Below are 27,533 nucleotides of genomic sequence, written 5' to 3' on the forward strand. Positions count from 1 at the left end.
TTTAGGTGTAATGACAAACGATGCGTCTCTCTTGGCTCTGTTAAAAGCAGCCCTCTGACTTCCAGCTTGAAAATGCAGTCCTACAGACAGCTCAACGCCTAGACATCAGCCAGCCAGACCTGGTGATGACAAGGGACTGGAAAAATCTTTCTCTTTTCCCAAGCTTCCATCAGAATGGGAACTCTATGTTACAGCAGGCAGAGAACTCACCTTTAGTTTGTGCTGGTGTGGACAGAGCCCACGTGCAAATCGCTTCCTCTCTCAGACTACGGGAGGAAAGCGGCTGGCCTGGAGGCACTAGAGACATTTCAAAGCAATCACTGCCTATTAATCCCAGCATTCTGATGTTTTTAATACACTATGAACCCCACCAAACCTGCCACTTTTGTATTTCCTCTTGGACTTGCTACATTCCCAATACTTTAGAGATAAATAGGAAAGATTTTGGATTCCAGTGGTGACATACTGCACATGAACATTTAAAGCAACGTCTCAAACAAAGGTAACAGCTGGGACAAGAGAGGCATTTTTCTTTTAAAGATCTTGAATCACTTCACAGAAATAAAACCAATCCCTCTTCTGCAAACCTGCACCAGCCAAGTGTGCCCCTGTTATTCCTTTCTACAGGTAAGAAGATGAGGCAAGAGTAATGAAGTGATCTGCTCAGATCAAACAGTGGCTCAGGAGTACAGACAGAAATAAAACTCTTCATCTGTGTAAGCCCCATCACTATCGTACCTACGTGACTCTTACACATTTAAAAAAACAATATGTTTTCTCTTTGAAATAATTTGAATTAATTAAAATGACAGTCTGCTCCTTCTGGGAGAGAACGCTCTTGTCTAGCAGACAGCTCTGGTTTAAAGTGTCTCCCCAAATCACAATGCCTTTTGTGTGTAAGACAGGAAGGATGTATCTCTGTTTTGCTGGGTTGTATCGAAACATGGGCTTCACCAGTGGCTTCAAAAAGATGTTTGAGTGCCCTGGGTCTCAGTAAGCAAATGTGCTGGATGAGAGCTTACTGTTCAATGTGATTCACCGAGTTTTGGCCATGAGGAAGTGTCTGAGCCATTCCAGGAACTGCTTTTCAGGCAGGCAACTTGTCAGAGAGAGACAGAAACAAGTGGGCACCGAAGTTTCAAGTACACAGTCAAGCACCCTGGAGCCTTATCCTGGGAACAGTCCATTAGACCAGAAAATGCTGTTTCTGTAGGTCATGGCCACACGCTTCCCTTCTATAGCCGCAAAATGATTAAGAATCTTAATTATATTACTTAATTGTCCAAGGGTCTTAAATTGCTAAGAAAATACATACACAAAAAGGCTACGAATGTATTTTAGAATGACCTATAGATGACTACAATGCTCAGGAGTCTGAGCAATTCACAGAAGCAGGAAGACTCGGTCTACGGCAGATCACTCTAGCAGAGAAGAACCCTAAACTGTTCCATGCACTAAAGCAAGCTCACTGCTTGTTTGTACTCCAGCAGTCACGCAGACACCACCATGACAGGTCCTACAGAACCATGACAAACTTGCCCCAAGTTTTGTGATGTATCTATGTATTGGGCGAGAGGGCAAGAGAAGTATAGAGAAAAGGAGCTGACCTGTGTATGACCAAACTTACACTGGCAAGCTGGGTGTGGGCACAGCCCGAGACCTCTGAACCTCACTGCTATGCTTTACTGCACACTCTAAATGGACGTCACAGCGTACCCATCCCAGCCAAGGTGGCACCCCTTGAGCTTACCCCAGGCAGACAGAACTCTTGCAGAGAGGACACCAGCCTTGACATATTTGCAAAAGGCTTGTTAAAGTCTGAAGCACTTCACTTCTGATGTGTGGAAAGAAAATACAGATTTTGTTTCTGGTGTGCGGATGGATCATTCATCTATCCCAGCTCAGGCTTCACCGATAGAATACTTCATCAATTCAGAAACCCAGTCAAAGAACGTAGAGGCCAGATGCCATGACTGAACTGAACTGAACCACTGCACTAACCCTTGCTGACAAGAAAAGCTATCCATTCCTGACTATGGTGCCTGTAAAATCAGCTGCCATAACATATGCCAGGGGATGTCTTATCCAAGTTCTGAGTCTGAAAAGGGAGGCAAAACCTAAGCCGTGAGGACACCAAGTGACGTGTACTCTCTGTAGTCCTTTGAATTTGATTCAGCTGCTCCATCTGTTCCCACTCCAATGACACGTTTTTGTGCTGGGGCAGGAACGTAGGCTGCAGAAATTCTCTGAGATGCCTGTTCATCTCGCAGGCAGCATGACATGGCAGTGTTCTCTGTCTTAAAATGTTCAAGAGCAGCAAACAAACAGGCAACTCACAAAGTAAAGTCAGGTAACTCAACTGAGAAGACAATCCTCTACCTGGGTGGAGGCTTATTACCCTGCAGAAGGCAGCTGGCTGAAAAAAACTGAGGAGAAGGAACCTAAGACTGATGGGAATATATGACTTTATCTCTCAATGGCAACAAGATTTCCTTCTCCCCTGGGTCCTGCTGCTTACTGGGTCAGGTTTTTTCAGCAGAATCTCCTGCTCTCCAAAGACAGTCCTGAAGGGTTAAGAAGTTTCTGAAAGGAAATTCATGGGAACCTGCTGAAGGCACACGTGGAAAAGCAAGCGTTGGTAACATGGATCAGCTCTGCCTTCCCAAAAATCGAGCCTGGCACTGCTCCAGCAAACAAATCAGTTATCGGTTGCCTCAAGGTTCCTTTGCATTTGATGACTAGCCTTGATTTAGTGATGATCAAGCTCTTCGTTATATTTAAATCCTGCTACATGCTCTTTAAACAGATGGGAGATAATAATTTAGATCTGCTTGATTTTAACTAGGTTAACCATGGCTGGTGACAGTTAAACCCCTTTCAGAAGGACACTTCACTCTGATGCCAACCATAGCTGATGGTTACCAAAAGTGGAAAAACAATGACTAGTTTCAAAATGGTGACAGGTCAGTCTCAAAAAGAGAATGATTATCTGAAATCTGCCCAGAGCTCCGAAATGAATCCAAACACCTCAGCTCAGGACTTCAGCTAGTCAATCAGCACAGAACTGAAGCAGCTCCATTGATTCACAGCCGCTGTAGATCCAACCCTTTGATGTTCCAGCAGATGTTCCAAGTATTTCTGTAATTTTTTCAGAGCCCAAGCCCCCAAGTTAAACAGCTTGTTTAACTCTCTGAGGTTTTATCTGACCTGGTACACTAGAACCACAACCAATAATGAACTCATTTATATAGTGCTTGTCTGGATGTCACTTTTAGTTGCCACAGGCTTTGTAAAGGTGCTCCTGTTTCTCCTTCAGCATCAAATTTCTTTCCATTTACATCCTCATCCTACAGTACCTGGTTAACTGTCTGGACAGGACTTGAGGCTTAGGTTCTGTCCTGCCCCCGCAGCATCTTTCTATTCAGAAGCTGCCCCCTGCATCAAAATTAAATGCATAATGCAAAATCCTTGAACTTCTGCACGGGCAGTGCTGGAGGACTTACCTGCGAGTCTGTAGGATCTGCAGAGCCGAAGGATGATGGAATAAAGAGGCAGAGAGTCGATCAGGTCAACCAGCAAGTGTATCAGGCCTTGGACAATCACCACCAGCAATCGCAGCTACAGAGAAACAGTTCAATAAGGAAATCTCAGAGAAACAGGAGATGCAACACTTGCAAATTAATGAGCTGATCTGCAGCCTGACATCGTTGTGTGCGAAGCTAAAGCCTCCCAAAGTGGGCTGGATGTCTGGAAGGGTTGGGCATCCCGACCCTGCACGAGGTTCCTGGACAACCTGAGATTAAGGGTGTGACTGAAATGAAGCCCCTGCAGCTGCAGAGCCTGTGACCTGCGAGGACGTGAGAGCTATTCCGCTCTCAACAGAGCCTAGCAGGGAGAGTTCAGCCTGCTGTTTCTGAACTCCATCCCCGTGTACCAGGGAATGTAAATTTTTCTCTCTCCAACAGTGAACTGAAGTCACTTATTTCTGCCTGAAGGAACCACATGGAGAGCATCTACGTAAGTGCAAAGTGTTCAGAAACGAGGTTCCTGCTCTGTGTTTTCTGTCCCCTGGTTAAACCACCTCCTTTGTCAGACTGCATTCATTTTTGCTGAAAAGAGAAAGCTCAAAAAAAAAAAGATGGTGAAACCATGTGATGGCTACTGTCTATGGAAAACTTTGCTCCAGGCAGGCCTCGGAGAGGACTGGTCATACTGGGGAAAAAAAGAAAAATAGAAAGTCCAACCCTCTGACCAAAGCCCAGCTGAAAGCGTTTAACACAGCAAGTTACCCTCTGGAAAAAAAAAAGTTCTGGATCAGACTAGAGGGGCCGTCACCCCAGACGTGGGATGGAAAGACAAAAAAATGACTTCCGAGTGAAAGAGAGTGGAACAGCTTGTCCTGCTGACTGGGATTCACTGGGAATTCCCTCTGGGGAAAAACAAACACGTATCCCGAATTCCACTTGCCTGCATGGGCGGTGCGAGAACCCCTCCTGGGATGTTTAGACTAGTCATATATTTTCTTTGTGGATGACAGTAAATGACTAGGAAACTTTATTTTAATATCTCAGCAGACAGTATAGGACTAGCTTCAAGGGTTAAATCTTACCAGGGTAAACACCAAATAATACAGCGCAGTGGTAGGCAGGAGGAACAGCAGGATTGTAAATAGCAAAGTGCCAATAAATAACTAGGGGAAAAAAGAAACACAGTCATTAGCAGAGCAGTGGCAAAATAAAATAAAATAAAATAAAATGGAAACAGTGAGACAATGAAAGTTTGCAAGACTCCTTAACATTTTTTTCACTCCCTATGCGAATAATGCTGTTACCTTGAATATTTTCAGTATTTTCAGAAGGCTCCTTATTATAGGAGGAGGTTTGGAAAGATAAAGAAGCTGGATCCTGACAGCATTTTTTCCTTTATAGACAATACTCAAGATTTCCTATTTCAGGCTGGCTTCCTTATGAAACAAGACTTATATGATCCCACTGTTTGTCCGCCCCTATCCCCATTTGGATTTAACTGGTTTTAAACCCATTGGTCAGTTTTTACCAGAAAAAGGGGGAAGAGTAAAACGAAGCAGAAATTTGGTAGGGAATTTTGTAGTGAATTGAGAAGTCTTTTTGTTCCTCCTTCTCCTGTTGGAACAAGGAGCTGGGGAAAAGCTGACAAAATGTGGTTGGTAAACATTCCCAGCAGCAGCAGCCGGCTGGGCAGCCCAGCCACAGGACTTCTGCCTCCTGCTCAGTGGGAAACTGGGTGAGACTGGTGGGGGACAGCAATATTTAGAAGATGAAGGAGAAAAAACCATAGGAAAGCAGGTGTCATTAGCTCCACTGCCCACAGAAAAACTTATTTTTATTCTGGGCCAGCCCAGTTGGTGTAAGTCCAACTCATTCCAACTGAGAGAAATGCAGTTTTATGACAACTAGGGATCTGGCTCTTCAATTTTCAGTCACCGCTTGCAGAACAGAGAGGCCACAGGACCACAGGGCGCTGCTGTTTCTGCAAAAAGAGATCATGGCCCTGGTACATTCTAACAGAAAATCACCCAGCCAGCCCTGTCGCTGAGGGGGATCCACATCCCAGCTCTCCACACGTAACCAGAAATAGATCATAACCCAGCCCGTTCTCTTCGCAGCAGTTGTTTCTCCCCTCCTCTGTCACTCCACTGCAGTTGTTGAACATCTCCTGAAGTCTCTTCAGGTCTCCTTTGAATGTCTCTTCCCACCCAGGCCAAGGACACAACTCCCCCTGGCCTCCCGAGCAGCAGGGTGAAGCCTGAACTCTCCTCAAAGTACCCGGGGACTGAGCCCTGGTGCAAGCTGCTGGCATGGAGGCTCTTACTTTTCCATCACCAAAGAAAAATAGAAAACAGATCACAGAAAAATAGCTCCTTCACCGTGATGTAAGCAGCTCAAGGTTATCTGCTGCAATGCAGAGAGAGGCACGGGCCCTGGAAGTTACCAAATATTATTTTAGTGATGTTTGGAACTGCCAGCGTGGAGCAGTTCAGGCTCTGCTGAACTTCTGCACGGCACTTCAGAAATTAAAAAGAGCTTACAGCGTTTGGCAAAAACCTGCCTCTGCTGCTGGAGTGAGAACGCGTGGGCCAGGCTCCAGCGCAGCGTGAACGAAACGGGGCTTTTATAGAAACACCGGCACCTCCGTTACTGTGGCAACACTGCTGGGCACCACTTTTTAAATCGCCTCCCTCCTCCGTACCCGCACCGGTGCTCCAGGAGCTGCGAGCATCCACAGCACCCACTGCAGTTCCCCAGGGTGCTTGCAGGTGCTCAGCAACTGCCAGAATTAGGCGCCCTGAACGCGCAGGGAAGGGAAGGGATGCTGCAGAGCAGCAGAGTCTGAGCATTTGGTTGAAGACCTGCAGAAGTGCTTGTTCTGGGCACCACAAAGCCTCCCGTGGCTTCTGTCTCAATATTAGCCAAAGCAGGACAGGATTGCATTGCCTGCGGGCAGCATCCTGCAGCGAGCCCCGGGCGTTGCAGCACTACCTGGTCCAAGTCATAGGAGCAGGAATCCACCCGCTGCCGGAGGACATTCCACTTCTTCCCACGGAACAAGCGCCAGAGAGATGACAGGCCGTAAATCTTCAGGCAGTAGAGCCTGAGCAAAGAGAAGATGCTGTGCATCAGAGCTGCGAGCTCCCGAGCTTCAACACAAAACAGCTGTCAGCATCACACCCCCGTGCCCACTCACTTACCGATGCCGCAGAACTGGGGGCAGCAAAAGAAACCAGCCTGCGAATGACGCAGATAAAACACTAATTGCTCAGTCAACTGTACTTGGGCTGGCCCCCGGCACGGGCAAACCAGGCTAGTGAAGGGAGCTCTGGACCACCAGAGGGCAATGGCCATGCCGTGCCCTGGGCAGTGGCCAGGCTCTCGATTTCTGCCCCTGCTGATGACGATGCTGGCATATAGGAAGTGGCAAGTGCTGCTGGAGGGTGGCCCCTGGGAGCCGCAGCAGTCACCAGCCCCATGCCACCACCTTCCCTGCAGCAAAGGAAGCAGCAAGCTCATTCCCCCGAGCTCACCTCTGTCTCTCCAGTTTCGATCCGCCCTGTTCCCCTGGCTTCACACCCCTTCCGTGGCGGCAGTGGCCAAGCTCTTACCCCTCACCCTTGGAGTCAAGGCAATTCAATGTTGCCTCCGCAGCACAGAGAGGCAAAGGAGCCCCTGCACCTTCTTTACTAACCCACAGCTTCCAATATCCTTAAGTGTGGGAAGAGATCAACTAAATGGCTGGTGGTCCCTACTGCATCCTTTCCTTAGGCTTTTGCAACTTGGTGCTACCACACTTGGAGCTAATTCCCTCCCAAAAAAATGGCAAAGCTGAGAGAAACTCGGGGTGATAAGGGGTAGGAAATGGAGACTTCTACGGAATAACATAGAGGAAGAAAGAGCCCCTGGGATGGAGAAGAGGCATGAAGAGCCCTGAGCAGCACTGTCTGGCACACAGGGATGTAAAGAAGGACATAGCCAGTCTGGGGGGCAGAACACAGCCTGAGAAAGCCTGAGCTACAAAAGCCAGACAGGTTAACCAACCTAGTTAAGGCGTGGAGGCTGCTCAGATTTCAAGGCAGTGTTGTGAAAGCAAAGGCAATGAGTCTTATCCAAGAGAAGAATCTGGTTTGAGGAACACCAACTGCTTCAAGGAATTGGCAGGGAGCCCTCAGACTGGCAGGCACAGCGCGATGCACTAATCCCTATGCAGGAGGGTGCCCAGGACAACTCCTCCAGGTTGCTGGGACACACCTGCCCCATGGCTCTAAGGCCACACGCTCCCCCTGATGTGACACCAAGCGGGTGTTGCTGCTGTAGCAGCTGCCCCACCTTCCCTGGCTGCCTGCACACACACGCCCGCTCTCGTTTCACTGGGTGGTTTGTTTCAGAAGGGGATCTCGGGCTTCACCGGCACCTGAATCAGCAATTCTTCCGCCAGCTGATGTTGTGGTGGCTGTGTTGGTGTGGGTGGCTGCTGTCCCTTCCTGACTCTCCATAGGGGCACCTGGCACAGCAGGGGCAGCTTGGTGCCAGCGACAAGACAACATATACCTGCTTCATACTTCTAACGAACATCTGAGGAGGCTAGACTGGCTCCTGCAGCTCACAAGGGAAAAACAGCCAGCTGAGAAAATGCTTTCCCTGTTTCCCCTTTCTGCGTGACTAGGAGGAGCCAGGCCACTCCTCACAGACCAAAACAGAAATTTCAGTAATTAGAGGTGTTGGGAGGAGACTCCCCATTGCTGACACCACTGATTTCGCACATAAGCCCTATGCTCCCAACAGACCTGATTCATCAATCATATCTCAATATTTCTAACCATTCTCTAAACTACCTGTAACTAAAGTTCTATTTCTTCTGTTGCTTGCAATGTAATGCCCTCTGCTCACAGCCTGGGGAGGAACAACGACCATTCTGTACTTTATAAGCCTAAAGTGTCTTTATTACCTTGTCTCTCATCTCCTCAGCAAGAGCAGCTATCCTCCGGCATGCTGCGCGATGCCTTGCTGCAGCACGTGCTCATGGAGGGCAGGAACAGGGCACAGTAACCGTGCAAACCCTGGACGTGCCCCAAAGCCCTCTGCACCCCCATACACACCCTCTGAGCCTCTGCCTGGCTCTCAGGCCACGGGTCCCTCCAGCAGGTCCAGACAAAGACACCACGATGGTGTCACAGCCACGCTGTAACCCCAAACCTGCCATCTGCACTCCACAACACAGACAAGAGCCTCTGAAGCAGGGCAGAGGCAGGGACTTGGGGGCTCCTCCAGAAGCACAAGGGTTCCCCTTTCCTCCTCTCCTCCAGTCCCCCTCAAAACTACTGGGTAGGGTGCAAGTGGAGAGAGTACTGTAACACCGAGCCAAAGGGATGGGGTGAACTGCTTTCTCATCCTCTGCCTGTCATGTAGTTTTATTTTTCCAGGTCACTGCCACAATAATAAATATTTAAATACAGAACTGAAAAATTGGTTGCTTGTACTGCTTCGGCCATGACTTCTATATGCATAAATTAATTGGTGGCTAACCTGTGAATTCAAGAGAACTACACCAGGATTGAATTCTCCCCAAATTAAACACGTGCCCCAAGTGTTCAGTGGTCCTTCTCTCCAAACATACCCAAAACACAACCAAGGGAGATCGACTCACCTGGCTCCGTACACATAGAAGCAGTAGATGTGGAAGGTGAGAAGCGCGATGATGTCGGAGAGGATGCAGAGAGCCACGGTCAGGCCCAGGCACGCCGACAGACCGACGTACCAGAGGATCATCTCAATGAAGGGGGACAGCAGGTGGATGTAGCCTAGAGGACATTGCAAAGTGTCAGGATTTGACCGAGACATCATCCTGCTGACACTCTCAAAAGACTGATTCTCCCCGCCCCAGAACATTGCTCCAGAAATCAGAGCAATGAAAACATGGAAGTAAAACTGGAAAACTCCTTCAGATGCCATCTTCTGCTTAGGAGGGCCACAAAAACTCTCCTTCCCCCTAGGTTTCTGTCTGGTGGGGCAGCTCTGTGAGGAAGGGGAGGACATCCTCAGCTTGAACAGAGCAGTCACCTTGCTTCACGTGTGATTTGCTTTTCTAGGTTTATGTCCAGATACCTAATTACACTTTTAACTGCACACAACAATCTTTACTGCAAAACCATTCCCCTTTTCCTCCTGTTCCCACATACGCCATCCCATATGGCTTTTGTAACATAAAATAGTCTGGAGGCACACAGTCTTTTTCATCACCAAAGTGGAGCAAAGTCACAGAAACGAGACCATACTCGATTGGTGAGCAAAGTCAATCAGTACAGCAACCGAGGAGTTCACGTCCATCATGACTGTACTCCTCACCAAGACACTCATCAAGGATAACAAGGGTGTGTTACTTCAAGGAGGGACTTGAAATAACAAAATTGCACTAAGGTGAAGTCAGTGACAAGACAAGGTTGGCATCTGCATCCCCAGATTGTGCTTCTCATCCCTGTCCTCTTAATGGCAAAGACTACAAGAGCCTACATGAGACCTAAAGCCTTTCCTTGGACACTCACCACTAATGCACTAAGAAAGCAAGCTCCGTCGTGACTTGCACTTCTTGCAAAGCATCGGTACAAGCACTTTATTTAATATGCATGACTTCCTTGTGTGGGAATCCAACTTTGAACTGAGTTCCCACAGCAGGAAGACTCGCCGACAAGTCTGTACTTGCAGAAGTGCATTTTGATTCATTATTCACCTCTAGGCAAACATTAAACACTTGGGAGGGAAGAGATGAAAAGGGAGGCTGAAAAGTTAAACAATTGCACTTACTAATCCAAAGATGGATGTGGTAAAGGAAGAAGCGGCCCAACACCTGATCCAGCGCTCGGTTCATTTTCAGTCCAGCTGGTGCTCCCATTAGCCACTGGAGCAGGTCCTGGAGCTCTTCAGCTACGTGCTACAAACACATGGAAGCAAGGCACCGGAGATAAAACACTGTCCCTGCACTGACCAGATCCAGCGTGCTCTACATGCTGCTCCCCCAAAGTATTCCTACCACACCATTCAAACCAAAAATCCAAATGATGACTTTACAGACAAGCAGTTAAATCAGAAATGCACCTTTATTGACTCCTTACTGAACCCAAAGACAACAGCAGAGAGGAAGCTGAACTGCTGGAATGGTCTCAAGGCTGAGAACACAAACCCGGTGCTTGTTTGTGGCCATCTCTGGTGAACTGGCACAGTGTGATTTTGTGGTGTAATGAGAGCTCTTGAAACAGATGGCAAGTGCTAGTGCACAAACAACCATCGTTGGACAGTCAACTGAAAAATCAGAACTGAGAGAGCAATCTGACTATGGGGGAGGCTGTCAGGAGTTTTAAAGGGGTACAATGGCTGTGCACTCGTGGGCAAAAAAGGCAATTTTTTACCACAAAATAACCTGTATGTGTTTACAGCAGGGCAGAAAAACAATTATATAAACATACTTCATATACAAACAACGTTTCTGGATACTCTGTGGTGCACTAGGCAGGATTAACCATGGTGTATACCACTGACCACGTCTGACACTATCTCATCTCTCCTGTAGACTTCCCAGAGGTACCCATGGCATCCCAGAAAGCAAAGAAGCCCTCCGAGTCCCTGAGAACCAAGCCTGATCATCCCCAAATCACTGAGGACTTTGACCGACAATTTCTGGCGATTTAATGTTCTTTACCGATTTTCCCTCTCCACCTTGCTGCTCTGCCAGAGGTCTCCTTGCAGTGGGCAGGGCAGGGGATGGGGTGGCTCTGCTCCTCGGCAGTTTGCAGCTGAAACCACCGGTGAAGTGCATTCACCAGGCTGTGAATGGAGGTAGCGGAGAGCGGTAACAGGTGGGGAACGTACCTGGAAGAAGCGACCTCTCACATTGTCCTGCATGAACAGAGATTGTGAGTAACAGCCTTCCACCTCTGAAAACCCCGCTTACAGCCAAGACCATGGATGCGAACTGCACTGCAAATGGTGCACGCACAGAAGAATCAACACGTGCTACCTGGAGCTGGTGCACTGTAGCCTACTTTCCCCATCAGTCACATGGACAATTTCCCCAAGGGCAAATAATTTCCAAAGAATGATTCTGTTTTATTTATTAACCAACAGGAGCCTTGCAAAACGAGTTTGTAAACATCTACTTTTAGTGTAGCAGCAAAATTAAGAGCTCCATCTTCTACACCTTTTTATTTTATTCATTTTCCCTCTGTCTCAACGTCCCTTAAAACATCTCCCTGCAAGTCAGAACTGATGTGAACCCATGGATCTTACCTCTGTGGCTGAGAAGTGTTAGCTACTTTATAAATAGACTGCTTTTAATATTTAAAGTGTTGGATTGGTAACTCAGAAAAAGCATTTGGGGATTGTAATGAAATATTTAAATGCTTGAAAGCAGTCCTTCAGCAGGGCTGTACTTCAGCACTGAATGCTCCTGGAGGCTGCCAGTCCCAGAGGTGCTACTAAATTCTGAGAGGGCACGTAGCTCTGGGAAGGTGCCCTACCTTGCCGTTATTTAGCTGGGCGAAGGATTTACAAACATAGTCCGAAGGCACAACCTCGCAGGATGTTTTCCAGACAGATATTTTAGGACTGATCAATAGCAAGCAGAATCAGAAAAGGTGACAAGGAGTACGATCTCCTGTTGCAGTCACGAATACTGAACGTGGCCGGTATTTATAAATAAGACGCAGTGATTTACATGGAAGTGGTTCACAAAGGGCTGTAGGGACATTACCAGAGTGGAGTCTAAAGCTAACATGGTTTCGATGAGAGCACTGTGGAAATATTTTCTTTCCTGTCATGCTCTTCTTTCTACTCTCCATATGCAGATGGTGTAATGGTGATGTGACTTCGATGGAGAAGGACGCTGCAGGTGGGCACTGGGAAGAGCACCAGGCAAGCTCCTGAGCAGAGCATCCAGCACAAGCCAGAGCAAAGCACTCCCTACCCGACACATTCGCCCTGTGTCTGTTGCAGGCGTTTGGGGCTCTAAGTGATACTGTTTTGCAAATTAACACCTAAGAGTATTTTCCAGGAAGCATCCTCGCTGTTCGCTTTGTTTACGGATTAGCAGAACATGACTGAATAGGAACTTACATCCAGTTATCTCTAAGCCCCAGTAACATTTTTGGAGGCAGGATCTATGATAAACACTTCACTGTTTCAAAGAGATTACAGTTTAAGAAAAAGAGACATCAGCAAGGATGAAAGAGGTGAAGGAGAAAAAAAAAGAAGATGGTTTATAAGCAGTTCTTCTTCTTAAAAGAGACAAATGTAGCTCTTTGAATCGGGTATTTTTGAAAGAAGGCTGTTTTGCAGAAGGCAAAACCAAGGACAACCATTGGGAAGCCTGGTGGGAGCTAGAGGAAGGAGGAGGGTAGGAGTTGTGAGGGCACCTACAGAGAGAAGATTATTCACATTTTCCATTCTTGGATTTGAAAGCCTGTTCCAAAAAATCAGTCCTTCGTATTGCATACAGCTACCCGCCAGTTGCTCCCTAGGTGTCTCTGAATCACATCTGCCTCATTTACTGACAAAAGCAACTCGTTATTTCAGCCAGCACAGCACAGCCCATCAAGCTGGGAAAGTGGGAGCTGCAGCCAGTGATGTCTTGTGCATCATCAACAACCGCTACCTAAGTGCTGATTTGAGAACCATTATATCAGGGGACGACGGATGATGGCCAGGGAACACGGCTTGATCCTCACGTCGGCAGGCTGAGCTTGTGACCCTGGTAGTTGTTGAGAGCTAAAATAACCCACCTGCATCTGCTTCCTTCCAGAGAGGTGTTTGCTGGGGGAAAAAGTGAGCACTGTATCCAGTCCCTACAGAGCTGCGATTTTGTCAATATGAAAATCAATCAATCAAACCAATAAGGTTATATGTTATATAAGGTTAGTTTGTCAATATTAAAATAAATGAAATCAATAAGGTTATGTATATAACCTTATAATATGTAATAATCTTATTAAAATAGATATAAAATGTTCTGCTTACTAACAGACACAGAGATGTAAGGTCAATGCCATCATCAGATCTGGGGCACATTCCAAAAGCAGAATTGCAAGCAACATTAGGGAAGGAGAAGTAACTCATTCTCCACATGGGAAAGTCTGCGTTAGTGAACTTGGCAACACGCAAGCACTTGAGAAAGCCCAAGTGATGGGAATAATGCGTACCAGATGGACACTCAGCAGCACAGAGGAAACCTACTGCTGAATGGCTATGGGGAGATTTTGCTGTCATACTGGAAAAGAAGTGGTGCTGGCTTGCACACCACATGCTGAAGTCATTGGGATATTTTGGGATCATGCAGATCTGCATTTTTTAAGGCCTGCATATAAACGCATATAAATCAATGCCCATCGAAGGCAGTAAAAGGACTCCAAATGATTTTATGTCCACAATCTAACATGCTTGAAAGAAGAAAGTAAGGCTGGGAAGAAAGAAGAGTTGTGAGTGGCCAGAACTGGCAGTCTTGGAGAAGTGGAGAAGAAAGGCACTGATGGACCACGAGGCCACCCAGCCAAGGAGGAGTCGGCACTTCCAGGAAAGTGAGTAAACAGCTCTTGGTGACACCGAGGCAATGAAGTCCACACACATAGGTGACACTGTGAAAATAACTGCCACTGTGATGTGTAAGTTGAGTGACAGAGAGCTAAATTACTGAAAGAGGAATGAACGAGCAACTCTCACCAGCAAGCCCATCCAGGACAGGTGCTGGGATTGGACACACCTTGAGCACGGAGAGCATCCATCTGCCAAAGACACCGCGCAGATGGAACCCCTCCTGGAACCACCTGTGCAAACAGGAACGCAGCCAAGAGCCGCTTCCTTGCATACTTGTTAAGAAATCAGATTTCTGAGAGCTGGACGCTTACAGTAATCCTGCAAGGAGAGCTCTAAAGAACTTAAACTTCTCTGGCTGAAATATCTGTAAGGGAAAAGACTTAGCAATAAGACTTAGAAAAATATTTTTAGTGCATAGCTCAAATACAAGCGCAAGAGTATTGCAAGTGTTGTGGTCCTTTCTACCCCACCACTGCTGCCAAACAGTGTCTGCAGCAATCCTTAGAACATGAAATCCTGAAAAGTTTGACTATGAAAGACAACAAGAATAGCAGTAATAATGATCCACAGCTATGCTGGACACTCCATACATACTTTCTGAAAGCACAGCGTATATAAGAATGGTCAGAGACCTATGGCTTGTAACACTTAAAAGGTGGACCAAGCAGACCATCACCAAGGGAAACATGAGCTCTTCCCAAGAAAGACAGGATAAGTAGGAAAAAATTAATCGCTGCTGGAATTCTTGTATCAGAATAAAATTCCTCCCAACCAAGAAGCTGGAGAAAGAGTAAAGAGAGGATGTTCCCCAGCTGCTAGAAAGAAACCAATGGAAAGATCCACCTTCTCTCCCAGAAATGGAAGGAAAGTGGGCAGAGAAAGGATTAGGCTGTGCAGCTGCATGGCAGTGCTCAGCGTGGCTGCACACGCACTCCCATGGCAGAGAAGCCCTTAAAACAGAGCTAGCTTCAGATTAGTGGTCTGGTCTCCAGCCTCTGCAGTACATTGTGTGCTCCTTACTGCCACTAAACAGATAGATCGGAGTACTGCACCGAAGACAAACCACCAGAAAAGCACGACAGTGTGCGTCATACTTGCTCTTCATTAATTTATGCTGATGCTGAGGGATCTTAGCAGGCAGGAGGAGTTATGTTTGAGAAAACCACAGGACACAGCAAGTTCTCCTGGTTTACTATCTGTACACCAGAGCTCTTACACAGGATTTCAGGTGTTTATATCCTGACTAGTGAACACCTTTGGATTTCCCCACGAAATTCCTTTTCACAAGCACAGCTGCACTGCCTATCAAGTTTGACTTTTCAGCAGTTTATCAGATCCAGCTCAGGTTGCAGCTTTTTTTTCCCCTAAACACCCCATATAGCAACAACTCAAAGACACTTCCTGTCGACTCCAGAATAAAGTATTCTGGCTTGATAACCACTCAACCTGCAGCTGCAGAACTCTGCCCAAGCCATAATTGTTACTTTAGGAGCTGGAGCAGCCCTCCAGTAAACATCTAATTACCATTCACTGCACACGCAAAGCAGAGCCGTGTTCATTCTGAGCAGCCCCAGCAGGCTTGGTTTGAAGATTTCACTGTTCTTCAGGAGATCTAATTTGCAAGGATTCAGACAGGACTCTCTGAAATCCCGGTGCATTAGGCATTGCCTCCTTACAGCTACCCCAGGCATCGAGAGCTGCTCAGTACCCACAGCAGGTGAAAGAGGAACGGCTCCAGCCAGACTTACATCAGCCACGGGGATGAGAGCATCAGCCAGGTGCCCAATTCGGTTCTTTCTGTACAGCCAGGACATCAGCAGTATCCCCAGAGCCACATCAATCAGCAGAGAGACAAAGATGTTGGCTTTCCTGCATGCAAGATAAAAAGAAACAGTGTTAGAGCAAAAGGAAGGACGGCGTTTCATGTTTCAATGACAATTGTCAGCTTCCCTTACATAGCATCTTTAATGTCCCAGGGACACCGGGACAATTTACTGAAGGGCCATGGTGTAGACATCTTTTGCTGCTACTTCTGTGGGCAAACACGGAGCCACTCGGAGCCTGCCACACCACAAACCCCTTCTGAGTAAGGGGGGTGAAGGGTGGGATTGGAGCTACAACGAGGAATGTCAGACAAAGTGTGTATAGATACACTCGGGGGGGATTTACCAACACTAAGGGCACCAGCACCTGGAGCTTCCACACTGAGATCAGCTGGCTTTCCAGGAGGTACACTTTAGCTGAACCACTAGTTAATGTAAAAATAGTGTTTCTGGGTACACAAATGTACCCAGAAGGGCTGCTGAACAGCCCCCTCACTGCTAGAGTTTCTGAACGAAATTCCACGACGTGAGTTATTTGGGAAATCAGATTAAACAATCACAGTTACTTCTGGCCTTCAAATCTGCTAATCTATTTTAAGTGTTCCCTGGGAGCCTGTTACTGCAGGATCAGAGAACCACACGGAACAAGCCTCGCTGTGTAATGGCCACGGGGCATTCAATATCTGTCTCAGATCTCTGCCTCTCCCTCTTCCACTCACCGTGCTGCCTGTTTGCCTTCTCTGTTACGCTGACTTTGTTACTGCTCTCGGAGTCTCTGGTCTGCAGTCACCCCAAGAAAGATTCCCCCAAAAGAGCAGGGGAAAAGGGGAGCATTTAAACTGTTCTGCTCTTCTGGAAAGTGCCACTGAATCCCGATTGAAGTTTTTGGTTAACAGCAGCATCTGTGAAAGCAGTGACCTTGTGGGAGCAGTGACAGCAAAGCACTGCACACATGGGTGCAGCACAAGCCTTCCATGGGCAAGATCCTGGTTGCCTTTCCCAGGCTAGGGAAAAAGGCCTAAATCTGGCAAAAGGCATAATTAATACAAACAGAGTGCAGAGTAAAGATCTGCAAACTAGCAGGGACTAGAGCAAGCAAGGCAACGTGACATGGTGCAGCGAGGACCCTGTAGCGCTGTGCGGGCACAGGATCCACGGTTTGGGTTCCCCAGAGGAGACAGGGCTAGAGCAAAGACACGCATGAGGTTATGTGTACTCCGTACCTCATTAGCTGAGCCTGGGTCTGAGCCTTCTTGTTGCTGCTGATGAGCTGGAGGTGCTGCAGGCGATGTCCCAGCTGCTCACAAGTTGAGAGTTTGCTCCATAAGAAAGACAAAGGCCAGACCTTCAGCACCCTGCGGAAACACCGTGGGAACGTCCCCTTTTGCCTCTGCCATCGAGCAGGATGCACAGCAAACAAACTCCAGGCAAAACATTCGGTGTAAAGTTAAGGTTGTGCAACCAGAGACAGTCAACATACGATCATTAAAGAATATGAGATGTTAGCCACTCTCTTCAAGGTTAACAGAATTAAGGCAGCCTTTCCAGATCAAGACATCTAAAGGTGACACCCCAACCTCCCATTTCCATTCTGTAAAACCAAGTGCCTCGCTCTTCCCAGGAAGCCAGAATGCAATCCTGATCCCACCCTGTGCTTCGGGATACCCCAGTGGGACTGCATGCCGCTCCGAGTCTCCAGGAGACTGGAGTCAAGGCAGTTGTGTGCACACCACAACAACACAACATGGAGCAACCGCTCCACAAATCCCAATACCACAAGGCTCTATCTACCGTGAGCACAGTTTCTGGCCCTTTCTCCCTCTTTTATCTTCCACTCGATCCTTTTCTTCTTTTTCTCTTCATTACTTCCGAATTTCTTTGTCAGGGTCTTCATTTCTGTCTTCTCTCCACTGCCTTGCCAAGGGCAACACGACATTTAGCATTTAAGTAGGTTTCAAAGCTAACATCCACACTAGGCTTGTAGGGGAGGAAGTATTCACATGGTTCTATTTTTATGACTCAGAAGAAAAGTACTAAATGATGCTCAATTATTTTTGGGAGTTTGTTTTATTACCACACAACCTATGAAGAAAGGAACGACGGGGATTTGTGTAGTCTAAAATGATACCACTGGATGCAGGCTGGTCCAAGAACGCTCAGCAGCGGTACAACAACACAAAGCACCGTGTTTGTTGAATAAATTCTGATGTGGACATAATTTGGATCACTTCTTTCCTGTACACAATGGTTGGTTCACTATTTTCACAGCGTTTCACTGTTTCTTATTAAGGGTCTAGGTATCTATATTCTACTCCTTCACCTACTCTTATCGCTTTGGCATGTTCCTTCAGTTTACATTCATTCCAAACGCTGAAATTATTCCTGGTATCCTGCTTCACTTTTGAAATTGCCCAGCTGTTTGGATCATTAGTGAGCACGGCCTGGAGACGTCCCTGCGAAGCGTGCGTGCCTCCCCAGGTTTCATCTGGAGGACCTCAGCCTGCCGTCCCGCAGCAGCGTGCCATCGGGACCGGCCAGGATCAAACGCAGGATGGGCAGACTGGGGCTCCGGCTGCTCTTTGGACATTTTACACAAATCACAAAGGTATGGCTCGCTGGGTTCACTGTGGTTGCTATCTCCTTCCTCCCCCCATCCTCCTGAGCCATCCTTCATGCAAGGTTTGTCAGCTTTAAAAATAGAGGGCTGAAGCCCCCCCTTCCCCTCCCCATCCACATTTCAGATCCATTGGTTCTGAAACACATGCAGTGTGCTGTGAATCATTCTTCTTAATTTGAGGCTGCCGAGTTACTCAGCCCTTCCTTACAGCCTCCCACCTTGGAGACAAATGAACGCGCTGTTCCTCAGCTGACGTGTCAGGAGGTGATATCTGCAGCGGCGGAGGAAAGAGCGTGGGGCAGGGGGGGGAGACATGGTGGGCGACCGCACTGGCCACCGATCTCCAACACCTGGGTTCACAAATTCACCAAGGCACCAGTGCAGATGAGTTTTCTCTTCCAATTATATCCTAGCCCAGTGGTTACAAATTCCGGTCTGGCAAACCTTTGTGAGAGCAGAGAACTGCAGGTGAAATGCAAAGAAGGGGGAAGGAGAAATGCTCTGTCCGTGTGGTTATGTACAGACGACTGAAGGTGAAAAATTACCGGTCAAGCCACCAGCTGCCAGACCATCTCAGTTCAAGCAGAAAGCAGCGGCTCCAGGGCTCTGTGCTGAGCACTCCCCGGGCTGGCCATCTCCCCCTCCTCTCCCACAACGCACGTCTCCCACCATTCACTCCCCAAACCCAGGGCAGCCAGCTTGGGGGTCACCCACCGACCAGACACCCCCTGTCTCCCACACCGAAGGACAGGCTGCTGCTCTCTTCTGCCCGAGGAATGTCTTGCACAAGTGAGAATGATTTCCAAGGCAGCCTCATCTCCAGGAGACCCCCCAACACGTGCACCAATGGGTAAACTCATCATCTTGACCGAACAGGATGGGCCCAAAAGACACAGCAGAGGTCTGTGCTTGTCCGTGCTACGACTGATTCTCTTTTCTTTTCACTTAACATCAAGAGGACCACCTCTATTCCCCTTACATACTTTCTTCGGAAAGTAAATACATACATACTTGCTTAAATCAAAACACAAACACACTGTAAAAAGCTCTGTATAATGGTTGCAAGATGTGCAATGGAAACTCCCATCTCTAAGAGCACTGACGAAGAGAGCCAAAAATATTTCTTGCATGGTCTCCTACCCCTTTGCATACCGACTATGCGTTGCCATAAATGCTCCCACTTGTTTACCACACAGTCTATGGAATGATTTTCAGAAGCGCAATGGAAAACCAACCAAATTTAAAAAAAAAAAACCCAAACCAAAACCAGTGATGTTGTGTCACTGCATTATTTAAGCAGCAGGAGATCTCTGGAGTATTTCCAAATATAAGGAATTTTAGCAATAAATTAACATAGCCTGCATGAATAAGTCATGATTTTCCAATCCAAGTTTTTCCAAAAGCAAGAGTGGATTTTTCCAGATATTGGATGGAAAGCAATCTTTCCAAACCAGGATCACACCCAAATGTTACAGCTCCATTAACCAGAACCTCCGGCTGTCCTTTTGCTCCGCTGCAGGAACAGTGCCTCCCTTCTGGATGAGGAATCAGAGGTCACAGTGTTTGTAAATGTATTTTTTTTAAAAAGGAGCACACAGTTTATTGCCTCAATACTAAATCATCCTGCTGTCCCCAACAGCACACTCGAGACCTTCAGCGGTAACGGAAATCCTGCAGGCAAGTCCCTCTGCAGAGAGCACTGCAATGGCCCCCCCTTAGCACAAGGTGGTGCTGAAGAAATGCCTTAATTTGAGATGTGCAGGAGCTGAGAGCACTTTGCCAGCCTGGATGGATGTCAGTGCTCACCTTCTGAGATGTCTAACTCTGCTGTCCTGCCTCCCCAGCGCAAACACACAACGGCGGCATGTTCAAAAAAGCCCCAAGCCTCCGCAGCCAGAGAGGACATCCCTGATCTCTTTCTTCAGCTTTTCAAAGCTGAGCATCCCTTCCCATTACTAAAAGCTGGGAAAGAAAGAAGTCTGGTAACCAGAAGCAGCAAAAACCTGATAGATCCTATTTTATGGGCTGTCCTGTCCCAGCACAGGGAGGAGGGGACTGGAAGGACACCTTCAAGTAATATCCTTGAACCCTCCCTGCCTTGTGTGTGTTGGCACAAAGGAGCTTGTACCACAAATCACGGGGTAAATTGAACCAAATTACATCAAGTGACTAAGAAAGGCAGGCAGGAGGTTTGTCATAAAGCCAGGTGCTAACCTCTGTTCTCTAAGACTGATGTTTTAAAACACCTGTAAGATAAGTAAATGTCATGTTGATACAATGGGTAAATAAAGCAGAAAGAAATGTGTATCTACCTCTCAAGGTTAGGACCAAGCTCAGCCTAGGTTTGCGCACAGCAAGCCTCGCGTTCTGCCTGCTGGTAGGTACAGCTGGCTGCCAGCCCGGCTGCTGCTCTGCCTCCAAATGTCCATGCTGGGCTTAGGAAAAGCTGAAATCAGAATAGCTGCTGATAAGCTGGGTAGCGGCTAACTGCGCCCAACCTGCCAGACTCAGCTGGAGCTCCCAAGTTATGCTTCAGCTGTGGCCTCCCAGAGACCTGCGAGGCTTGGGCTTAACCCGACTCTCAGCCTGGTCGGAGTCCCTGATCCAGGTGGACAGGTCTGACCTTGAGACCAAGCACCCCCCAGAAAAGGATCATCCTGTTTGTTGATAGTCACACACAGTCCCTGGACAGCCAGAAAAGGACCTTCAGAGCTGACTGCCCATCTTCTACCCAACCACAAAGTCATGATTTAGTTACCATTAACAACTATTAACTTAGTTACCATTAACAACCATTAACCATAGTCAGTGTCTACAGAGCAGTCCCAGGAACCAGGGGTCCCTGACTGTATCAGGTTTGGGTTTGACCCTAAATGTCTTCCAATAGAGTCATCCAAAACCGGACAGTGTTCCCTTTGTGTACCAAAATGCGTAACCCAGCTGTTCAGAAAATCTTTGCGTACAAAGAGTTTCCACTGTAACTTTTTACGACAGTATCATACAACTGGAAACATGTTAAAAGACTCCATTCCCCATAGCCTTAGGCTGCACTTGAGAAGATTTATCTATAAATACATTAGTAGCTGTTATCCAAATTTCATCAATCAAAGTGTCCCCTTGCAGCTGGGAAGCTGAGCTCCCCTCCCCTCTCCAGCACAGCCTCTCCAGGCAGGCTGACCAGACGTGTTATTAAGCCTTACACGCAGAAGCTTCTCCCCTTCAAATCTGCTCAGAGCTCCTTTTCAGTGTGAGCACTTGCCGTGCATTAAATTTGCAGCATCCTATGCAGTTTCACCATTGTGCAATGGGATTTCACCCCGGATTCCTGCAGACCAGCATTCCTTGTCACCATGTCTGAGGAAGCCTTTAGCCTCACGTTTTCCATGGAGCTCTCCAAACGTTAACAGCAGCTCTGCAGCAGCCTGCTTCCAACAGCAGGTTTATCCAGGGGTGTCTCTGCCTGCTGTTGCCTGTGGAACCTGACACACCACTGTTCTATACTGGGCTGGTTTGTGGCTGTGGTGGGACTGACACGAGCAGCAGCCCCTCCCTCCACCCTTCTCACAACTGAGACTCGTATCAGCTGGTTCGCCTGTAACCCCACTTTGGCATCACAGCTCTGTGTCCTGTCCTGTGGTCACATAAGGTCCCTCAGCCTGACCACAGCCTGCTGGACTGTGCCGCTGGGGTTCTAGTGCGTAAGAGGGGCTGCACTGTGGCTAGGACCACCCGGCAAGGACCTCTTCTCTGAGAAGCTCCACAGTTCACCTCTCAGCTCGAGCCCTGCTCCACAGCCCATACCTGTTGTGTCACCTGCTGTACCATCTAAAGGCCCTTTTACACACCGGTGATCTCAGAGACCAGAAAAGCAGATACCCAAGAGGCACATCAGGTCCATAAAAACACAGGCAGTACCAGGAGATACGATGTGACTGGTACTGATGAAAGAAATGACTTTGGATCGACTATTTCTTACTGCAGCTGAGCAGCAACCCTGCAGATCACAGAATCCCAGAATGGTTTGGGTTGGAAGGGACCTTAAAGCCCACCCAGTGCCCCCCCCTGCCATGGGCAGGGACACCTCCCACCAGCCCAGGTTGCTCAAAGCCTCATCCAGCCTGGCCTTGAACCCCTCCAGGGATGGGGCATCCACAGCTTCTCTGGGCAACCTGGGCCACTGCCCCACCCCCCGCACAGGAAAACATTTCTTCCTCACATCTCATCTCAATCTCCCCCCTTTTTGCTTAAAAACATTCCTCCTCGTCCTGTCCCTGCACCCCCTGATCCAGAGCCCCCCCATCTCTCCTGTAGCCCCCTTTCAGCACTGGAAGGTGCTGGAAGGTCTCCCCGGAGCCTTCTCTTCTCCAGGCTGCACACCCCCAACTCTCTCAGCCTGTCCTCGCACGGGAGCTGCTCCAGCCTCGGACCATCTCCGTGGCTCCTCTGGCCCCGCTCCAGCAGCTCCGTGTCTGTCCTGTGCTGAGGACCCCAGGGCGGGGGGGAGCACTGCGGGGGGGGGTCTCACCAGAGCAGAATAGAGGGGCAGAATCACTAAACATGCAGAGCGGCAGATGCCTAACCATGAACCACATTTCCACGCAAAACACCAGCTGGTCGATGTCGCATCACTCACCTGCTCCTGCAGACCCCAGCGATCAGTGACAGCAGGAACGTCAGCAGCATGCACGCAGGCACAGCTGCCTGCTTCAGCAGCTCCACGATGATACTGGCCTCAACGCCGTCCGACTGCCAGTGGGTGAGCTTGATGGGTCCATCGTCGTACCTGTCTGTCATGAACAGCACCTTACTCCTCGCAACGGTGTCGAAGATGGCCGAGAGCTTTGAAGTGTCATCTGCGGTGTGGTCAGTGGAGGTGGCTGTGTCCAGAGGGGGATGCAGATGGGAAAGCATGACTTTGCGCTGGTCATAGTACACCAAGATGATTTCTTCCTCCTTGGGGTTGTTCGAGTGCTTCTGAAGGGTGGAACAGCTCCAGAATTTGCTGTCTCCCTCTTTGCTTATCTGAATCCATGGCTCATGGGTGAATATTGTCCCCAGGTCTTCCAAGAACTTACTCAGACTCTCTTCCTTCTCCTGTTTGCTGTTGCTCCAGGAGCCGAGCACAGAAACATTGACTTTAGTCACTCGCTGCACTTCACTGAGATACTGCTTCACCTGGGCAGGAATAAAGGGGAAATGAACCACGGCAAGGATAACGGCAGAGTTCTGTTCCGAGATCCAGCGGCCGATTAAAATGCCACTTTCTGCCAAGGAGCAGCATGACGGAAAGAAGACCTTAAGTACCATGGCAGTGACTCTGGAAGAACAGTACACCTGCCAATAAACAGAGAAAAAAAACTTGAGAATGGCGATTAAATGCAAGGAAAATTTGAGCTGACGCAGGTCACCAGTGAGCGGGCCCAATCAAGTCTGAAAACACCAAGTCCAACCACTGGCATAACGACATTAGTGACAGCGAACAGATACACACACCTCAGAGGGGTATTTAGGAGGTTCCTGATAACCCGCGGTCTTTGAAGAGAGGGGTGGCGAGCCTGGAGTTTCTTAGCAAAGCCCTGCTCTGAGCCCTGGAGCAGTCTCTCGTGATGGCACACTGACAGGCACAGCCCATCAGACCAGCCAAGATCAGAATCCATCCAGCCTCGGATCCTGGATCCGACACTGGAGGCACCTGAGCCCTTCCTAGAGAAGGGACTGGCAGCAGCACACCATGATACCTCTGGGGAGTATTTCCTTCTCTTACCGACAGTCAGTGTTGGTTTATGCCATGAAACCAGATAATTTCCAAGCCTCCCTTATCATCTAGGAACCCTGAGCTGTGCTCTGCAACAACCGTGGTCAGATCTCTCATCTCCTCCTGTCTCACTCCCCTCATCTGGAAACAGAGACGATAATTTTGTCAAAAGGGACTATAGCGATGAATTCATTGAAGTTTACACCGTAGTTTTAATTCATGAGATACGAGATCCTATAAAAGGAGAAGAATCTCTGCTTTACCAGTGCTCTTTACCTACAATCTTTTTCTTCATGCTATTAAGAAAACACCTTCAATGGCTTTGTAAGACTTGTACACAAAGGAGCTCTGAGGCAGTTGACAATGTCTCTTTAAATAAGGTGGACGTTTCTAACAGAAATATAATTGCAGTAAGGAGGGCGCTGGCGCAGAACAGTCGGCATCCGGTGCCCGTTGTCCTTTCCCGTCCTTCAGTGCATTGTTAGAGATGTGAAAACTCCGCAGGCCCCCGGGGCTGGCTCCTCTGCGAGGGACCCAGTCAGTCGGAAAGAGGAACACGGAGCGTATTATAACACGGAGAGAGAACGCGCAACATGGAGGTCCCTGGTGGGTTTGTTTTTCTCTCTTTTTAATACAGGAGAATTGATCTAGTAAATTCCGGCACCTGGCAATCTGTGATGGCACGGAGGAGGCGATGGGGAAGCAGCAAAGGCGAGTGCTGAACCTCCTCCCAGCCCCACAGCCCTGCCAACCACAGCAGTAGATCTCTGCTCACGGATGAGCTGTCAGCCCCTCGAGGCACCAAGGTGAAGTTTCCTTGGCGCTCAGCTCGCTCCTCTGATGGGAAAAGCATCACAGTCGCTGCATTTGCAAGGAGTAATATTTTTTTTCCCTAGGACTGAGTTTTCCCTTTTACTGTAAAACTCCAAAGCACACCCCAGACTTGCCCTCAAACGGGTGCAAAGGTGCTCGGGAGGGATTTTGTTGGCAGCGTTCCTGGGTGCTGAGGGCAGCGAGCACCGTCCCTCGCTGCCCCAAAGACCCTCCAGCCCCTGGGGAGATGCCATCTCCCCCTCTGCGACCAGGGGGATAACCTCAGAGACACGGACTCTGCGAGGAGGCAGGATTTCAGGGGAACCTCAAATAATACGTGTTTTACCAAAGGATTGCAAGCCTCCAGCAGCAGGGGAAGGGAAGCAGAAAGATGTATCAAAGGAAGGGGAGAAAAACAGCAGAGGTGACACCCCGAGACTGTAAGGGTGCAGGACACCAGGCATGGGGAAGACCAAAGACGTGCAGTGCAACTGAAAAACACCATCTTTCACTGAAGTATAATGACTGTTAGACTCAATCGGACTGAAAACCAAGACATCCAAGCTTGCTTTTCACTTCTATGCTAAGACTCAGGGATTTTTGGTGGTTTTTTTCTGGAAGACCACAAAGACATCGCAGGACACACATCCTGTCTGAAAGAGTTCTTCCTGACACACATAGGAAACTTCAGTGAAAATCAGTTAACAGATACAATTAATCAGATTGGTCCTTAGAAAAGTTTGAAATAAAACCTGTCCTCTACATTTTACTTTTCTTTTAGAAAGACTGCGGTTTGTCCAAGGATACTGGCCAAAATAACCTTCCCTTCACCGCCTCTCCCACCTCCTTGCCTAACTCAGATTGTCAAAGAGACATTATCGGGCGAGATGAGATTTGCTTCATGATTTAGCTTTAGGTTTGAAAAAGGATTTTTGTTCTTTTTCCCCTAAGACCCACAGACATATTCCCAGGAAAAAGGAAATAAATGATATAAATGCAGGGGCTCTGAAAGGCAAAATAACAGATTGAACATGGCAGGGATGTGCATACACGCATATGCTCAGAAATTATTTAAAATTAATATAAATTTAGCTAGATTCATACCATTCTAGCTATACTGCAGCACCAAAACCTTCCAAGTGAAGTATACCAATAACAGAATACTCTGAAAAACTGAAGTTGAGCTTGATACTTTACAGACCCCAGAGAAAAATGACAAAAATAAGTACTTGAATGGGGTTTTTCAGTATTTCTATTTTAATTACCAAAGCCACCACCAGTAATAGTGGACAGATAACACCTTAAAAGTTAATTTTTTATCCTTCTTTTTCCTCAAGAGATGCCACAGCTGTTTGAGAGTATCACTACAAGAGACTTCCAGTGTCTCCGCACGGCTGTCCTTCTTAAAGGTCTGTCCATCCATCGGACATTTCAGAGAAGAATTATCAACTGACTCTTAATTCAAACACTTATTTTTCACTTCTATTTTTTTTCAAGATAGCCACAGTCATCTGGGAAAACTTCTCATGAAGGAGAAACACTTCTCATCCTTTTCTTCTCTAGTTTGTGAGTTTTTCCTCTTACACCTTCCCCAACCTTTTAAATTAATTTAGTTTTACACAGCTAACTGCTCTGGCTATAGCTCAGGTTAAATAATAACTAGGCACATCATCTGTCCTTTGGCGGCTGCAGATGCGGCAGAGAAGACTCAGATACAATTTTCAGGCTGTACAAAATATCTCGATAATTGAAAACCAGCCGATCAACCACTCCTATGTTAATGCGGCATGAGCTGGTATTCCCCCATCCATGACTGGTCGTGCATCCCACTCTTTATTCATTTCAATAGGCTGTTTGAAATCTAAAGCTGACATCTTAAACATCATCACAGTCAATGGTTTCACTGCTGTTAATTTTAACAGAAATATCCTACCGATATGCTCAGCCCGTGCTCATGACGTGCCCAAAGTCTCCCAGATCTGCCCATTTCTGCTGGAGAGCCCCAGCTTTTCCCCGAGAGGCCACATAGCACCAGGGCAACGATCTTGGGCGCAGCAAAACCAACAGACAAAGCCTGAAATGCATCAACGCAACCAACAAATGAAGAAAGGACCCCAGGACCGATTAATTTCAGAATGTTAGACAGAAAAGTGAACGGTGGGACACGGCCCCGGTCTCACCACGCAGGCTGTCCCGTCACCACCAGCTGACCCCTTGGCAAACCCACACCCGAGCATCCTGACCTCCTTCCATGGGGTTTAGGGCCACCAGGCCAGGAGATACAGAAACCACCGTCCCCATGGCTGTCTGGGGGAGCAGGGGCAGGGTTCAACCGCTGGAAACCCCCCAGCCTGCCAGGGCTGAAAGGGGGCTACAGGAGAGATGGGGGGGATCTGGATCAGGGGGGCAGGGGCAGG

General features: G+C 48.0%; 1 protein-coding gene across 1 annotated transcript in view; it reads right to left on the reverse strand.

The window, feature by feature from the left end:
* The window catches only part of PIGQ (phosphatidylinositol glycan anchor biosynthesis, class Q), a 28,924-nt gene extending 5,069 nt beyond the window's left edge, over positions 1-23,855 (reverse strand). Inside the window, exons 1-8 of the mRNA XM_010078665.1 lie at positions 23,182-23,855; positions 17,155-17,286; positions 15,857-15,977; positions 10,332-10,458; positions 9,178-9,331; positions 6,519-6,630; positions 4,610-4,690; positions 3,504-3,618 (exon numbers count right to left, since the gene is read on the reverse strand). Of these exons, the coding sequence (XP_010076967.1) occupies positions 3,504-3,618; positions 4,610-4,690; positions 6,519-6,630; positions 9,178-9,331; positions 10,332-10,458; positions 15,857-15,977; positions 17,155-17,286; positions 23,182-23,855 (1,516 nt within the window). The remainder of the gene's footprint in view (positions 1-3,503; positions 3,619-4,609; positions 4,691-6,518; positions 6,631-9,177; positions 9,332-10,331; positions 10,459-15,856; positions 15,978-17,154; positions 17,287-23,181) is intronic.
* Positions 23,856-27,533: the final 3,678 nt, after the last annotated feature.

The sequence above is a fragment of the Pterocles gutturalis genome, unplaced genomic scaffold (assembly GCF_000699245.1).
Source record: "Pterocles gutturalis isolate BGI_N339 unplaced genomic scaffold, ASM69924v1 scaffold12068, whole genome shotgun sequence".
NCBI classification, from domain to species: Eukaryota; Metazoa; Chordata; class Aves; order Pterocliformes; family Pteroclidae; genus Pterocles; species Pterocles gutturalis.